The 18,341-nt window shown below is 40.1% G+C and overlaps 1 protein-coding gene across 1 annotated transcript in view; it reads left to right on the top strand.

The window, feature by feature from the left end:
* Positions 1-18,341, top strand: part of TTLL5 (tubulin tyrosine ligase like 5) — a 124,186-nt gene that overhangs the window by 85,095 nt on the left and 20,750 nt on the right. Inside the window, exon 31 of the mRNA XM_059474234.1 lies at positions 14,232-14,406. Within this exon, the coding sequence (XP_059330217.1) occupies positions 14,232-14,406 (175 nt within the window). The remainder of the gene's footprint in view (positions 1-14,231; positions 14,407-18,341) is intronic.

Below are 18,341 nucleotides of genomic sequence, written 5' to 3' on the forward strand. Positions count from 1 at the left end.
TGAAGATTCTGGCTTCTCTGTAAATATCTTTGGATGGATCATAATTTGAGCAGCAATTAAAGGTGTTCTGATTCAGGCAGTCCACATGACAAAGAGAACAGAATCTCATCTTTTCTGAAGAAATCAGTTAATCGAGCAGTATATGTGAGAGATTTAAGCACAAGCACAAAAACTCAGCCCCAAAAGTGGTTCTTCATTGACTTTGCTGTTCTTAAGATTGTCTTTTGATGAACGCATTCCTTTCTAGTAAGGAACTGTGTATAATATCTCCGGGAGAGTGAGATTTGGATTTCTACTATCAGTGATCCCCCTAGCCTTCTGTTTTCAAAATTCCTTACCAGAAAATCCAGGAAGTTTAGACATATCCCTCAGGAACAATTTCAACAAAGGTTGCCAATTAAGGGTTTTTTTGAACAGTTGTCTTTCATAGAGATTGATTTTGCATATTGGCAATTTGCTTATCTTTCTTCAAAGCTGAAAAGCCTCAAGGAGGAGCTGTGTTTTAATGTGGAATTAGTTTTGCTAAAAGGTCAATGGGAATAATAACTTCTCTCTTACCAAAGTTCACAAATATATTAATTTTTTTATTTTAGTTTCTACAAGTAAGCACATATAATACATTTAAAGGTATTATGTAAAATGATTTTGAAAACCCAGTTTTAATAGTTGGATTATTCTGGTATATTTAAAGAAACTTGGATCCAATCCATCTTTAGTCATTTAAATATTTTGTTTTTCTGTTCAGGACATTGTTTGCATAACTCATTTTGCTTTTTTCAAAGGTCAGAGTGGTGTTTTCATTTGTTTCTGAAATCCCACTTTGCTGCTGCTGATAATAATGTGAATGATTTAAATATGAAAGTATCCTCCGCTCTAAAGAGAACAAAATATATACATCAATTTCTAGGCTGTTTTGTGGTGTAGGGGACAGACTATGGTTCATGTAGTGCAGAGGTTTTCTCTACTGATATTTTCTAAATAGAAAAAAAGAAAGGTTAGCATTCTGTGTTCTCTAAAGAATTGCAAATCCTGAATATGAGTGTAGACATTACTGAGAAGCATTTCTGTGACAGCGAAAAGAGCTGTGGTCTTGGGTGTTTTGCTGTTTGCATGTTTCTGTCTGAAATTACCTAAACTCCTGGTATCCTGTAACACTATGAATTGTGAATTGTTGTGCTTGTTGCTATACAAGGCATAGTTGTTTGTGTATTGTTTGTCAGAAACTCACTGTGGTGTTTATGGTGTATATTGTTTGGTAGCAAAACCAGGTACTGACTACTCCGGTCATTTACTTTCAGTTTTTTTCTAACACTGTTACCTTTATGTGAGGGCTTGCTTATGGTCTTACATTCCAACTGGTCTCTAGAGCCTTAAACACTGTCAACATGAAGGTTGCAAGTGTTTCTGCCTTCAACATGAAGGTTAACCTCTCTGCAAGTGTTTCTGTGTTCTCCTCAAGCCTTCTGGAGGCCTTGTTTGGACTCCTATTTGCCTGTACTGCAGATGAATTTTCTCTGAAATGTGCCAGTTATGGCCTTTGAGTCTGCTCTATTTAGAACATTTGCTGAAACATCAAGAAAGGCATTGAGGATAAAGAAGCAATATATAATGGAGATTTCTTGATGGACACTGTTGTTATTTTCCTTGCTTGATGTATCTTATCTGTGATAGGAGAGAAGTCTTGAAAGGACATTGTTCCATGAGTGGCAGGGGTATTTTGGCCTGCCCTTTTAAGGGATTAGTATCTGCATCTTTGTGTTCATGCTCAGAATTACATGCAATCACTTAGTGAAATTCCTGGGGTGGAGATTCCATGGTTTCCCATCTGTGTTCCTGAGTCTGGGAGCTTCGGACTAATTATACCATTTTCTCTGTACTTGTAGGAAACAATTTCATTTTGGCTCTAGAAAAAGGGATTGGGTTGGAATGGAATATGGGATTGCATAACTTTTTTTATGTTTTACCACAAATTCCAAAAATGAAAGCTATTGCACTTCCTCTGAAGATACCTACTCTTGGATTTTGGTTTTCAGAGTCAGTAGAAATATTCAAACCCCATATAGAGTCCAAAAAGACCTATCAATTGAAAGGCTTACCCAAAATTTGTTATTAATGAATCCAGCAAAATTGCATCTCTGAAGAAACAGCACCATTCCTAGATGCCTATTCTCAATCCCCAAGTGGAAAAGATGGGTATAATATGCAGTTGGGATGACCAGCAGAGCTGGCACATTGCATCATAGACTTCTCTGTCCACGCTGGAGGAGAAAACATCACTAACACAGGTGCCTGGTCAAATGGAGATAAGAAAAAAGCTTTTAAGCTAAGTGTTGCAAACAAAACTAGTGCTTACAGTTGTAGGTAGAGACAAATCTCATGAAAAATGCTTTAGTCAGTGGGTGATCAAGTAAGTTTTGTGCAAGGTGAACATCTTCTGCAGACAGGACCTGCCAGAGAGGGATCTTACAATGAATACTGGACAAGTCTAGAAACTGCATTTTAAAATGTCCTGTCTCATCTCTTGGTACTATATGATATAATTATCTTAACATCCTTTTACTCATCTTCCTCTAATGACAAACTTTGTCTGTCATCAGATGTATCAGTTTCCTGGAGAAAGATTTTGTTGACCCAGTTTACCGAGATAAGTCTGAGCCTTTTCTGTAGTTTCAGAGAATTAGTTACAAATCTCCTGTTCTCAATACTTAATTGTTTCCTGTCAGCTGGCCTTCTTGGTCAGCATGCGTGTTGCTGCCTGCTGGGGAAAAGGAGATAACTGCATGATTTGGGGCTCTTCCATGACTTTCCACTGCACCACCTGTTTTGGAAGTGGTTGTAGAATTGCCAAACACGCTGAAGTGGTTACGTGTACCAGCTCCTAAAGAAGCTGAATGGGAGGAGTGGTTCTTGCCTGATGGGTTTTCAAAGGGAGCTGAGACTTTGATGTTCTGTTTTAGCAGCTGCTAGATATAGTGCCTCAGCCCTGTGCAGCACTTGTGCCCCTGCCTTCAGGCATGGTATCCTTCTTTATACTGCCAGAATGGAGAGAAGAAAATAAAATAAACCAAGAGTGTGGGCATTACCAACAGTGTTGCTTTATTATATTTTACACTTTGAGTTGTAGTACCTTGTGTCTCATGCCAGGAAGTACCTTGGACTTAATCGGGTCTGTTAGAGAAAGAAATTTATTTCACTTCAGCTTTCTTTGCCTTTCTAATTGCTTCTTCCTCACCTCTTCTGTTTTATATCTGTTTCTGAAATAATGGTAGTAATTTGTCTTTTGTTCTGTAACGGCCGCATAAAATAGAGGGAGATTTACATGTGTGGTGCGCCAGAATTCTTTGCTTAGTCTAGAGGGACTGGATCATCTTTCCCATAAGGACTGAGGGAGACAGAGCACTGTAGTGGCTGAAACAAGGCTTCTTATAAAGCCTCTGTTAAAGCAAGAACAGACAACACTCCACTGTATCTGCTGAAGGCAGTTTGCTGGGAATTTCCCTTCTACTTACTTAACTCTTCACTGCCAGATATAAGATGCTGTAACTCATTTTATTATGTTAATATTGAACGTCTTTGTGGTAATGTGGACTCCTCTCTGATATTGCTTGTTGAAATATTGGTTTACTGGGAGCACTGGAGGCCGAGCTTTGTTTTCAGGTGAAGAGGCTGGTAGATTCCAATTGTGGGAGTGGAAGGGGGACTGTATTCTGTGTAGTTTAAAACAGAGGCCAAAATTGTGGTAAACTGGAGTGGTCTATTTTGGCAAGGCAATACACTTCTGTGGTATTTATCTCTAGAGGACAGAGTAAAAAAAGATGTGGAGATTCTTGCTCTGCAGTACTTGTTTTTCCAGGTAAGGCTGTATAAATAAATACAAGCCTTTCCAGTCTTTTCTTGCAGTTCTTTGTAATACAATTCTGATATGTCATCACCCAGGCAATAAGGGGGACAGATGTACAGAAGTTTTTGGGAAGGAAATGTCACTATTGCTTTTTTGTCTTTGTTCTAGTGCTGGCTACAGAATTTCTAAATTTTTTCTCTTCCCATATTAAAAATCCATACCACCTAAATCAAAATGGAACCTACCATACTATTCTGAAATTTTTCTTAGGCTGAATTTTAGCTATCAACAAAACACAACATATTTGCTCTTTTCTGAGAAGTAGTTTCCTTCAAGTAGGGTGTCTCTTGGGGATTCTCAGAAGAAGCATTACAGACCTGGAAAACTTCTGTCGCTTTTGGCCTGAGAAAATTATTGTTAGGAATTTGTGCTATCTTGATTGAAATAATAAACACTTTTGTAAAGTATCTTCCATTTCCTCTAAGGACGTTGGGTGGAGTGAGGGAAAAATAGCACTTTTTGCAATACAAATACAGTGCTTTGTGGCCATCAACGAGGCTTGCAGTGATTTAAAAAAAAAAAAAAAAAGCTGTGAAACAACTAGCATCACACCTCTGGTGTTGCCTTGCTGTCAGTGTGCCATGCTGCTCTTAGAATGGCTGAATGTCTATATCATGATAGTATCCATCTGTGGTGTCTGTATAAGTAGCCTTTTTTTCTTATATTTTTTAATTTCCTGCAGGATGTGGGATAGGATGATCTTGCCTATGCAGCATATACAGTCACTGAGCCAGCTTCTTTAATAGATAACAACCCACGCTAGATTCTCTGTGTATCTGAGCATATTCCGCCAACATCCCCTGGTTATCTTTTACCTAAATTTGTAACAGACATTAGGAAGTGTGTGCTGTCAGATATAGTCACTTCCTCCTCTAGTCCATTGATAAATGTTCAGGGAGCCAGGGCAGGTGAGTCAATCTTTGTACAGGAGGTGGAAGTAGAAGAATTCTCCCTCAGCTCCACCATAAATGAACTGCAAAATGAGCCTGAGGAAGAAAAAAAAAAAATCAGTGTAACAGGTGGATTCACTCTCAGATACAGTCTATGTTGTGTTATACCTTGTTACCTTAGAGAAATCCCCTTGAAGGATAAGGAAAGCAGAAACTATGTATACATATGGAATTGAGTTTCTAACACTGGGCAGATAAGAATGCTGCAGGCACCACTTTGGCCAGCATGTGAGTATTGTCAAGCTTAGGGGACTGTGCAATCTATCTTTTTATTGGCAAACTAAGTCAGTTTCATTACATTGGATGTAGGTTGATAAAATTCAGTTGTTTAAGGGTAGAAGTCTCTTTAGGACCTTTACTTTGCCCTTGTATTCCTTGGGGAATTATTCAGCATCAAGAGACTTAACCACAAGCCCCCAGCCTCACAGCAAGGACCCAGATAAGTGACCTTCAGTTCTCGTTTTGTATCTTTTGTCTTCTTTTACTTTATTTCAGCAGCTAGCTATTACACAGCTTCAATTGTGTTACTGAATGGTAGCACAGCAGATGCATCTTATGGGTGCCATGCTGTTTCTCTACCTCTTTTACCTGGAACATTTATATTAAGATAACTGTGGCATGCTGGCTTTGAGGTGGCACTTGCCACAATCCCTGATTAGATGAATTTGTATATGTTTGCTTAGCCTTCTCTGTAGATGTATGTAGATTATAAATGTAAAGTATTGCTTCTTTTGTGAAGTTTTTTAATCTGGCTATAATTGAAATGTACAGTTGAAATGTACAACTTGAAATGTACAGTTGTGATGTCAGGCAACTGTATGCTTCAACTGCTTTGTCCCCATAGACAGACCATCTAAGCTCCCAAATTTATCAAATCTTCTCTAAGAGACACTCATAAGAGTTTTCATCTACCACGTAACAAGGTGGAAGTTGTGCTGGATGTCAAGCCAAGTTAGTTGACATCCTCTTTAATTCCAGTGCAAATTTTGTGAAATCTAGCGGCTTGATGTGCTCTCTAGAGGTTTCAGTATACTAGGTCTTTAATATTTAGACAACAAAATAGCCAAAGTAAAGTGCATGAGATGTCTCTACTACTTGGTCAAATGGCACTAAAAATTTGTTTGGGCTCAAGTGGATTGATATCTGGACAGCACAACCCTAAGGAATCCTTAAGGCCCCCCCAGTGTAACACCATCCTGTGCTATGTCTTTTGGGATGCTGATGTGGCTGGGGCATTTAGCTCTGGGCAGGGGCAGGGCTTTGAGTACTCTTCCCCCATCTCACGAATCCTAACTCTGAAAAACTCAATAGCCTGTTTTTGTTTGTTTGTTTATTCTTCTCAAGTGCTCTAGATTTCACCAGTTTAGCCCAATTGTAACTTTTCACTTGCCTCTTGGTTTTTAAAGAGGAGACTGGGCTGCTTTCTTCATTCCCCCTTTTCGTACTCATTGGGATCTTGCAGCTGCTGCTTGAGCACATATAGCAAAGAGCACCACAGTCCAGGAAAGCTTACACAGGAGGAAGCTTAATGGAAAATATGAAAGGGAAAAAAATGTGTTTGATGGACTTTTAATATAAAAAGGGGATAAGAAAAGAAAAGGAGGAGGGGGAGATTTATTTGCTGTAATAGGAACCAAATGTTGGCTGGGACAGCAACAAGTCTCACTCTTTCCCTGTAAACTCTGTGAGCGGCTTTTCAAAGGCATTACAGGGTGCAGGGCTAATTTAGTGGTCCTGACTTAACCCCTGCCTCTCTAGAGAGAGGTAAGGAGTATGGGTTTTCAGGAGAGATTAGTGACTTTAATTCAGTCAAAAGCATATTCTAGACAGATAACCGTGCCCATTTGTTGTTTTTATCCTTGTGTGCTACTTCTGCTATCCACCCATGAAATGCAAAATCTGCTTGCATAAAGCACTAAAAAAGGCTTTCTGTCTAGAAAAAAATAGAGTCTGTAAGTCTTTTTCAGTTTGGTTTTCAATAAACTTGTCTACAGTGAAAGAGAGAAAGTAGAAGAATGTTGTTACAACTCCTCTTCATCAACTTGGTCCACTTGATTCATGCTAGGCTTTTGCAGTGGAACCTCCTTTCCCATCTCTAAGTTGTGCAATACTGCATCTAATTTTCTGTACTTTGGATTCTGTGAAGTGTGTATATTGACACCAGGAAACCATGCCTGGATTAGCATAAGCCATCAAATTCAAGATGGCACTTAACACGTGTTTTTAGTCTGAATTGCTTACCTTAATAAAAACAGATACAGACAGTACAGTGAGGTAAATTAATTGTGTCCACCCTGCTCTGTCTGAACTTCCTTAGTTAATTAATACTTTAAAATTGGGAGTAGGGTGTGTAGGACCACGCAACACAGTTCAGGCCGTTGCATGTCAGAGTTAAGCAGGTAATCCCCCCAAAACTCCCTTATGATAGCAAAATGATACCAGCTTTCTATTTTAGTCTTACTGTATATATGCCTTGCTGTTAAATATTTTTGCAGGCTCTAACTGTGTTTGCAGGTGTGGAAATGTGTGCAAGAAACATGAAGCCAGAAGAGCCTTCCACTCAGTAAAGCTCAACCCTGTGTTTGCACTTATTGAGGGTGGAAAGGCTTGTGATTTTGTTAGTCTCACTTGGAGGAGATATACTCAGTTATCTTCCTTACCTTTCCAGTGACCTGATGAGCCACAATGGGATGAAGACACTGAACTTTGTAGTCAGCTGATTCAGACTTTCTTGATTTGGCCTTTCTGCTAGTGAATTTCAGAGCTGCCGTGTGTAAAGAGGAGGAAAATAAAAGTGTTGTCTGTTAACCTGCCTAGTATTCCCCAGACCAGAGAGACTGACAGTATTTTTTAACAGGCACAAAGGGATGCTACTAGGGTCCCAACAAAAATTGTCTCCACTAAAGGGTAAAGATTGGATTTAATTTGCTGAGACTAGCATGTTTAGGGTTTCTGACTGAAAATGGCAGCTAAATCCAGGAGTAGCTGAGATAGCTTAGGCCTTTCCTGAAGAGATTATCCAGTGCTCCATAATCTCATTCTGCCCTTCCCCTCCTAGACTATCAGAAGGCTGATTTGATGCACCTCATTTCTAACCTAGCAGGTTAGACACTTAACACTCATGATCTTTCCTGTATATGGAGACCTAGGATGTAAAAGGCACTTAATTCCCAATCTCCATTGCCTTTGTTATAAGAAAATACTGATATTCCAAAACCCAGGTTTATCAATGACAAGGAAACAGCAAGAATAATTTTCATAAGCTAGGGAGCAGGAAATAATTTATCCAGCAACATATACCAGAAAAGAAGGAAGCCTGTGGACTTTGATAGTAGTTGTAGAAAAAAGTGAAGAGCAAGAAGGCAGTGGGCTTTCCGTATATAGCTATTATGCCTGCACATCTGGAATAATAAAGTGGAAAAAGTTCACGGAAAAACAATGTGCAATCAAGGCCAGAAGGGACTGAGTTGAGGAAAAAGAAGAGAGCTAAATGTGCCAAGGCTGGCTGAGCTCAAAAGAGGCATGCATAGTTCTAGTAGTGAAGGCTTGGTCCTGAAATAAGAGGAATGTCATATAAAACAGTGAAAATGTAAGTTTAATTGGGAATGCTGGGGGAAATTATTGATGCTGAATATGTACCTGCTTGTAGAGTTATGCAGCTGAATGTGACACATGGACTCCTACAGCCACTGAAATGTTTTGATCCTGCATCACAAGGAGATAAGCTGGATGCCTTTACTCACATATTTGTTTCTGAGTAAAATTTTTACAACAATATGAGTTCTCTCAGCTGAAAGGGGGAAGTGCGAGAATAGCAGAGGGGGACTCTTGGCAATTGCTGGATATTATGCATATTAAAATGTTCTGGAATGCTTGAACTGTGCCTCTGGTAGCTCTTAGAGTTTACCTGTGAATGGATTTGGAAATTGCAGTTAAATGCACAAAACTTTTCATATTTTTTGCCTAAACCAACTCAGTCCTAAGGCTTTGCACGTGAATATCACACATCTTCTGTTTTCTCATGACACAAATATACTGATGGTAAGAGCCCCTTCTGTAAGTAAAAGTAGCTTGAGCTACTGGGAAAAGGGAGATAAGAACTAAGGCTGAAACTATTTCATGATGCCTTGTCAATAATAGAGGAAAGTTTGATCGATGGTCTGTGACAGAAACTCCCCTGCATCTCTGCACCAGGTCTACCATGGGAGACTGTGCTTTTCATTTTGAACTGGATTTGAACCCAAAATGCGGTTCTGCCGGTTTCTTGTGCCAATGCAGCCTTAACAAGCCTCTCATTAACTTTAGAAGCTTTTCCTTAGCTTCTTTTGATCAGTATAAAAGTAGATTGCAGCTCAGGTGATGGCATCCTCATTTTATACAGGCCAGCTGCTTCCTGCCCCTTCCCTGTCTCCAAGTTCCTGTACCATGGTGAGTTCTGGACAGCTCGCAGTGCCTCAGATCTCCAAAATCCCAGGCTTAGCTCTTACAGAAATATTCAAAATGCTTTGTTTGCCCCTGGTGTTTTGTGAAACTGTTTTTCTTTACCTTTGTAAGACAGCTCATGCAATGTTACAAAGCAGGAGGTTTTTACAGGCTTGCATGTTCCAGCAAACAGAGCTCCAGTCCTTGCTCAAGTGTAGACTCTTTCTGACTAAACTGCACCAAAGTCACTCTTTCATAGACACTCCTGATAACAGCAGAGGCCAGGAGCAAACCATTCTCAAAGACTTGGTGCTCTGTTTTTCAGTTTTTAATTTATTGCTTTTGAAGCTGAGGGGAAAGAAAAAGGAAGAAAGACAAAGTAAGGCCTTGAGGCAAGTGAGAGGCCCAAACCTCCTGCATCCCAGCCAGGACCCCAGCGTCCTGGGCTTCATCCCACTCTGTTTATCATTGCTCTGTAGCCAGCCCCAATCTAGGGCCTATTGTTAGGGATGGAAGAAGCACATAGTGTGCCAAAGAAAATGTTCTGTGTTTTTCTGAGTGCCTGAACATAAGTCAGCAGGATGCTGGGAGCTGCCACACTAGACAAAATCATTAGTTACTATGCCAACTACTTTCTAGCAGCTGGTGCTCACCAAGGATTTGTACTGAAAACTTCCTAGACTTGTCATAGCATCTGAATGCCCTGTGGGAAGGAAACTGGTGCCCAAGGTTGTCTTGCGTTCTATGGCAAGGTGGGAGCACTGATTTATAAATGCACTGTGTTCCCTTATTGCCAGCAATTGTTCCTCCATAGCTCCAGTCTTTACAGGAAAGGACTGTACTGATGCAAAGTAATTTCATTGTTAGCTTGTTTTCTTGTTTAGTAGGAAAGTAATATTTTTCTCAGTTTGCTAGACCTCCAGATATACTGATTTCTGCTGTGATCCTATCAGTTCTGACAAACTAAGCAGGCTTAAACAGAGGAATATTCTTCATGAATGCTAAAGTTTCATTTACACAATAATTTGAGCCAATTTGCTCTGCCTTTCAATAGGATGTAGACACTTTTCAAGTATTTCAAAAGTGCCTGCTTAGTGAGTGATATATGGAAAACACCAGTGTACTTCATGAATTGGTGTTGTTGCCTGCCACACAGGAATTGGTATCAAGCAAGTGCCCAGCTGTGCCATTGGAAGAAGGCTTCAGCTGACATATACATGTAAGCCTGATGTGTCATTCTTTTAGTACAGACTTGCTGTTTGTCCTATAGTTCTTTGTAACTATGAGGTCCTCAGAGACTGGTGTTCTGGGATCTGATCTTGTCTACAACTTCAGTCCTTGGAATTGTCTTCAAATTATTTTGAAATGGAAACAGAAGCCAGCTCTCTCCTTTCTTGTAAGAGCTGATACTCACATCCCTTCTGTGTGGAGACTGGATTTCATAGAAATCTTTTTTTTCTGAAATCAATGAAAGAATGCATTAACGTTTTGTTAGTATTTTAGTACACTAACATTAGTTTCTAGTACAGGTGTAAATAGTTGATTACATAAAGGCTGCTTACATCAGAAAAAGGGCCAATGGATTGGAAAAGGGAACTAGAGTAGAAAGGGAGTTTGGAACCAGAAAACCTGGAGATGAATGCATGGTGTTCTAGCGCTTTTGGACTGGATCCCAATCATAATCGCATGGTGATTTGTTGAAAATGGTCTCACAAGCAAACCTGTATCTTTTGTGGTACAAAAAACTGCAGCAGAGAGGTTTTATTCTGTCAGTAATTTGGAAGAGAGAATTCTGGCCCAGCCTTTATGAAAACTACAGTTGAAAGAAAGGAACACAGTGGGTTTCTTGCCAATAACACTGAGTAGCCTGAAGAGCCGCTGGAAGGACAGAATCTTGCTTACAAAGGATGGGCCATAATGCCAAAGGCTGAGATTTCCTGTGCATAGTGAAGGCCTGAATCCTGGCCAGGTCTCTAAACTAAGCAACTCATAAATAATTCTGAGCAAGCTGTGAGAAGATTGCTCACAACCAGCCTGGCTGACAGAATGAAACCAAATCTTTTCTGGTGGCACAGTCAGGAATTTGTATTTCCCATTTGCATGTGTGTGCATCTTTGCCTAAATCTGTTGTCTCTACATGTGAAGAAATGAATATTCAATCATTAGTGTTTAAGCAATAATCCTGAATTGAAAACACACAGGTCTGGGAGTACTGACTCTACAATTCTCATTAGGGGTGTGGAGGTTTTTTCTGGTTATTTTTGGCTTTGCCTGAAACAGTGTAAGTTTTGAGAAAGCTTTTAATTCAGTTTGAAGTATTTATCCAGTCCTCTTAACAAGTGAACTCTTTAATATCCATTAAGGTGTGAGGTCCTCTACTGCTTTTTTGCAGTCTTCATTATGGTGCTGAACAAACTGTAATTTCCTTAAGCAGAACTAATTTCTGCTTCAGGATGCAGAAGTGTTGCCATGCTGTAATAAATCATCCAACAGGAGAGACTGAGGATAGGAGATGCTCCATGATGCATTCCTGTGAGCGTGGCAAATAGACTGAGAGCTGGAGCCTGTCTCTGGCAGGAGAGTGTTGAATTTCAGATCCTAAGCCTCTTCTGTACCAGGGCAAACATCACCTTATAGATGTAATATCACCACTTGATAACATGTTATGTGGGGACTTAACAAAGCTGCAGATGAAGTATCTCTTTATTAAAGTGATCCCAAGACTGGCAAATGCACTGGCGTGCTGTTGTCAAGGATTGTATGTTTCTGTTATAGAAGGTTGAAGTTATGTTTTGCAGCATAGTATCTAAATGCAGAATAATGCATTTACTTTGATTTCTGTTTGTAAATAAGGAAAACCCATAGAAGCCAACAGAGGAAGGATTCTGCAGGCCAGGAGGATAAAATGTGCTTAGGCAAGCAACAGTGTTTTCAATATAGTGTCTAGAAAAAATGTAAGTGGTTTTTTGTTGTGTCATCTGGAGAGAAGGTACTGCAACTGCAGGGAGTTGTGTACGAGATTGTTGCCCAAAAAAATCTTAGCCAAAGTTTTGTAGTTTTGTTTGTTATTTTTAAATTTAGTTTTTCCTAAAGGTTTAATAATGTAGTTGCAACAGCGTTTGCCTGGGTAATATAAGCGAAGTTTACCTGGGCAATACTATGTCCATAATATTGGTTGAAATTGAAAAAGTGAATTAAAGCAAGTTAGAAATCCTGTGAGAGAATTTGAGAGTTCATTGAATTGGACAAAGACTGGAGAAAGGCAGCAATCTTGGTGCATTTTTAATAAGTCAGATTTAAGGATTTGTAAATCCATAAGTTAATCTTTTGCTAGATACCTCAAAACAGAAGAAATGAGAATCAGGGAAATGTTACTAAAATGTTGCCATTTAGATAGTGGCCACATAGTGCTGCAGTCATTGCACATTATCTCTGTGCCGCAAAATCTGGCTATTGGCAGGTCCAGTTTTAGTGGAGTTGTCGTTCATATCAGTTTTGTCTCCTCCATTTTGTCTTCACTGTTATATTTTAGAAGTAATCACTGAATCCTGAGCTTCTTAAGCATTCTTTTGGATCAAAGGATGAATTTTATGCATTGCAGGTTCTGAGCTGGAGGTAGATATGGGAGGAGTTGGAACAGATATTAGTTTCTAGAATGAATAATATAACTTGAATAAATAGCTTAAAGAGTGCTTGAGTGAATTCTTTCTGAATGTTTTAAGGGTTTGCAATGACAAAGCTTTTGAGGGAAGGAGCAACATATTCAAGGCAAGCTGAGATGTGTTTAAACAATCTAGATTGTAAGTTGTGGTAGGTTCCTGAGGCAGAGATTGCAGTGGACTCCCTTGCCAAAGCCAAGACCTACACTCCAAACCGTGCCATGAAAGACACCAATTATCTTTTATGTCCCTGTTACGTATGATGTAGATAGGAAATACAAGGGAGGCCTGCCTTGAAAATCCAAAGGACAAATTTGGAAGGAGTGGTTGAGAGAAACATCAGAGATCAATGGACACTTAGGAAGTTCAGGCCTTGAGGCTTGAAGGTTATATTAGCCAGAGTGTCAGGATTCAGTGGGTCATACAACATCTGTGGTGTGAGGACAGAATGTGTGAATTGCTGGGTCGTTGTAGCCTCTTCAGGACACCTAGTGGTCCTGTCAGTCCTGAGAGCCACCTGCTCTCTGCAAAGCCCCTCAGCCTTGTGTAGAAGCGTGTTGGTGCTGCCTTCTCTCCAGGGCTTACAAACTTCAAAGCAAGCTGATGAGCGTCTGTTGGTGCTTATCATGTTGCAGGCCACAGCTGAACTCCTACCATGTAAGCTTGGGCTGCAAGAGCTCCTGTCTCTTTGCAGGAGGCCTTTTGTCCTCTAAGAAAAGCTGGCATTTCTCTGAGGATGAAAGAAGCAAGCCTATCTCACTCCCCCCAAGCCTTTTGGATTGTAACTGTAGGGAGTCAGTATGTATCTTAGTTCCAACCTCACCCAACCAGTCCTTTATCCTCTCTGGATGTTGTACTGCATGTGTATTTCTATTCTCTTGTCACTGCAGCATGGATGTGTTTAGTGTAATCCTTGTGTTACTGTATTAAAGTCTCTACAAATCTAAATAACTACTTATCTCATTAGGAATGGGAATCAGCTTTTTTTCCTGCTGCTATTCTGCCTGTCTTCAATGCTAATCAACCACAGAAATGTTCCAGTTTAGTGTTTTTAATTTCCTTTCCTTTTTCTCCTCAAGAGAATGTCTAGTAATATAGTCCCAGCCTATATTCAAGAAAGTGCTTAGCAGGAAGCAATTGGCACATGACACCTCTAGCAGGTGTTGTGCTTGCTAAAGCCATGTAGTACAAATTCATAGCTGGCTAAATATTAAGAGATTTCTTTGAAGCAGCAGTGCCTTATAGGCAGGAGTCCTTAGATGCAGAGTAGTGAAAACTTGGTCTCTTTTCTTTCCTCAGGGCTCCAGAGAATCATCATTTTGCCTTGGAAGGAGAGATGGAGAACAGCATTTACAAGGTGACACGGGGTCCTGTGGCACATCCCAGCTATCAGCTTCAGTTTGCTGTGCAGCAGCTTCAGCAGCAGAAACTTCAGTCGAGACAGCTGGGGGAGCAAAACCAAGCACGGCAACAGGTAACTAAGAAGAATTCCTGCCTGGGATGTAGCAGTGCTGGCCGAGTCTTAGATGTAAAAACAAACTCAGGGACAGTACGGATGGCAGAGATTTTGTCAAAGAAGTAGCTCTTAAAGTGGGTTGCAACAAAACCAGTATTACCTGCAGTGATTTTGATAGCATTTTGATACTATGGTTCCCAATACCTTCTTCCATTATGTTGGCATCTTAAGAGCTAGAGAATGTATGAAAAAGGGCTGGTGTTATTGATGTTCTAGATGACTCCTAGGTGCCAAAGGTGGACCACTGCGTGTGCAACAGCATTTTCATTCTGCTGGGAGAAGCTTTCAAGGTTATAATGACTTAATTGATACACTTGTTACCTTCCTTTGTTATTATGAAGAGAGAGAGGTGTATTCTGAGTGATGTCCAAAATGCTTCCCTGCTGAAAGGAAGGAAGCCTTTGGGTGATGAAACCTTCATTCAAAACAACTTGGTCTCCAGTAGCAAGGAGCTATTTGTTAGCAGTCTGGCATGATTGGACTCTCATGAACAGACCTGACACACGGAGTTCTGGACACCCACTCTCCCTCCTGTGAAGCAGATGAGTCATTAGTCAGGGCCCTTGGGAATAGGTTATAGGCAAATTGGGAGTAATCCTTTTCTGGGAGTATCTTGAAAGAGAGGCCCTTCTGCTTTTTGCTCCTTGCTCTCCTTTCAAGGCCCTTACTTAGCTGTGTAGTTACCACCCTCAACTTCTCTCACAGTCTTCTTGCTCTCACTCACTTTCTTTCATCTCTGTCCACTGGGCTCTGGGTGGGCAGATGGGCCACTCACAAGTTCAGGAAAGAGCCATAAACTGGCTTGTGCCTGTGAGGAGGCTGGAGCTGGCCATGGGGCCTGGCTGAGCCTTCTTCTAACTGCTGACATTGAGCTGATGTTATTCTTGGCCTGGGGCAGAGCCATTACTCAGGAGTTTCTGTTAAAATGATTCTTTGTTAAACCTCCTCTCACCCCCACAACATCCCCCATCCTTTCTCTCCCTCTCTTCTCCTTCTGAGCCAAGCATTTTGGAGTTGCTCTGTTGAGGCTATTGCCATGCTGCAGGGCTCAGGCTGCACTGAATTTGATGTTGTTGAAGAAAAATACTTGCTGAACATGGGTGCCTTCAGACTTTCTGTTATGAGTAAAATGTCATCTTAAAATGATTGTCTTTTGGACACTTCCTGTCAAGACATTGTGTGGAGCCAGCCGACCCTCCTCTTCCAATAACAGTTGCATCAATCCTCTCATGCCCACCCTGCCAGTCATGACACTACCCTTTCCTTCCCTTGCACCCTCTCTAGCTTTCTATCACTGACCATTCTGCTAGTTAGCTTCTCAGACTTTAGTCCTTTAACTTGGCCTTTATAACAACTGCCTTCTTTTTTCTACTGCTTATGCATTCTCTGACCTACATCTTCCCATTCACAGTGCTTTGACTTTTGCACCATCCTTTCATGCTGACCCTCATTTGTCCTCCCCTTTTAGGCAGTGTTCATGTAGCTTTTCCTAGGCTGCATAGCTTTACCACGTTTCCTTGTCAGTGTCACCTATGCTACCTATCTCCCATTGCCTGCTGTTTTGTTCTCTTCCTTCTCATGTATTGAGATCTACATCATCCTTTGTTGTCTTGCCTGTTACATTGAAATTTGTCAGTCTCCCCTCAGCAGAAGAAATATATCCCTCAAGACTGAAGACCTATCACTTGAAAGAGTGTCATCATCTCTCTACTTTGGGGAATGTGTGCAGGATATCCCTGAGACTGTTTCATCTGATTGTTCAGGTTCTTGTTATGGTTAGAAGGCAGACTAGCCATTTGTCAATAGCTGAAGTACATCTATTAATGAATATATCTTGAGCTGCTCCCTGAGTGTGGTATGACCATGCAACATGACTAGGTGCCAGTCTTTGCTTCTGTCTCTGGCAAAGGGACTAGTTACACATGTAACTACATATATGTGATCAAGTAACAGAAGCACCATGATTAATAACACAGCAAATGCTTCTCCTGTACATTAACCTGCTCAGTATGTTGGAGATGAGATGAAAAGCATGGCTTTTTTAATCAAGTATTTGTGTCATAAGAATCCCTCCATTTACCAGGCAGTAGGTCTGTCTTATCATGTGTGTAAACATGAAGGCTTGTTGTGTGCTTTGTTGCAGCACCCACTCTTGGTTGAACACTTTCCAGACACATAAGAATGATGATGATTTCTCCAGGCATTTAACGATCTGTGGAATATCAAATACTGTGTGGGTGGAGGAAGAGGAATTCTAACAAACAGTTTTCACTCATTGTATGCAGTAGCTAGTTCACACAGTGTAGTATGGTAGGAATAGACCTTTGATTGCAGAATAGGTACTTGCTTACTTGGATTAAAGTGGCTGGATGAGAATCTAACAAATAGGTGGAGTGATATGGACTAGGAACAGACACAGTACAGACCTTGAGAAAAGTGAACAAAGATAGGAAGGGGAAGAGTTTTAAAGTAGAGACAAGAAGCTTAAATCTGATATCAGTAAAACCAAGGAACAAGAATTAAACAAGAATTAACAAAGTCAAACCAAAAGACAAGAAAAACAGGCTTATAGCAGTATTTTTCATGTTTAAAGGAGACTTCGTGTGACATGTTATGACCTAGATGTTATTATCACTGCTGCAGTTGGCAAGACAGTTAATATACCATCATTGTTTATTCTCTAATTGTTTCCTGTACTGGAAAGATGCCATTAGCTGTTAGGGAGGTTCCTTCTTTGTGTGGCTATGTTCTGTCTGCTTAGCCTAGCATCTACTGGATTTAAAATTTTATGCCAAACATTTCACATGGGAAAAAAGCTAAATTAAAACAAGGGAAGTACAATTGTATGGTGGAATGATCCCTGTCAGTCCTGCTTACATCAAAAAGGCTCCTGTTAAGTAAGACATGAATCATGTTAATGAGTTGTGTGGGCAGTTACGTGATCACAGTTTCAATCACAAGTTTAAGTAGATTTTATGCTGTAGAAGATTAGGCTGAGTTAATATGAAATAATTCTACTCTCAGTCATTTAAAAATTGTATGTCCTCTGAAATATTCCTCATTTCATGAAGTTCAGCAAATTTTTTGTCTTTTCAATATTTCTGATTCCCTCCTGACATACTTATCATTTATTTAGCTATGACTGGAAATGCTGAGTACTGTGAATAATATTCCTAGTGTTCCTAGAACTGTATTATTGCTGCTTAAGGATACAGAGCATCTTTGAATGCAGCCTCATCATTAAACTGTTTTCTAAACTGTTGTATATTGAACTGCTGTCAGATTTGCAGTATCTCTTTTCCTTCCTTCCTTTTCTTGTTCATTCTTGTTTTGCAGCTTTCTCCCTCAGATTGTTTTCCCACTAAATGTGCTAACTGCCATTTTTCCTATTTGAGTCTTGTGATACTGATGAGTCAAAGTCTCAGTGTAAGTAAAACAGAACAAGCATTCTAACAGCAGTAGTCTGAGCTGATTTATACCAGCTGAAATTTTGTCCCCATGTTTCTGATCCTGTCACTATTATTAGAATTATGGTGACGCCCAGATGTCTTAACTATCTTTCCAATACAATGATACAGTCCAATCCTTGCCCCAGAGAGCTAGCAGTACCAAGAGAAATAAAACAGAAGGCATCAAGTCAACTGAATAAAGTATATTTTTTTTTCTTGCTCTGAAGAATTTACCAAAGAGGACATGGTTCAGGACAGTCTGTGCATACCATATGCTTCTTCTTCTTCTTTAAGACCTTAATATACTCTTTAGTGCAATTTAACACTCCGGTAGTTAGTAGTACATTTTGAGCTTGCTCTTTATTGCCACTTTTTGAATTTTCAATTCAACCAACCATTGCATCCAAACTGATTTAACTGAATGCATTAGTATGTGTTCAAAAT

The sequence above is a fragment of the Ammospiza nelsoni genome, chromosome 6 (assembly GCF_027579445.1).
Source record: "Ammospiza nelsoni isolate bAmmNel1 chromosome 6, bAmmNel1.pri, whole genome shotgun sequence".
NCBI lineage: Eukaryota > Metazoa > Chordata > Aves > Passeriformes > Passerellidae > Ammospiza > Ammospiza nelsoni.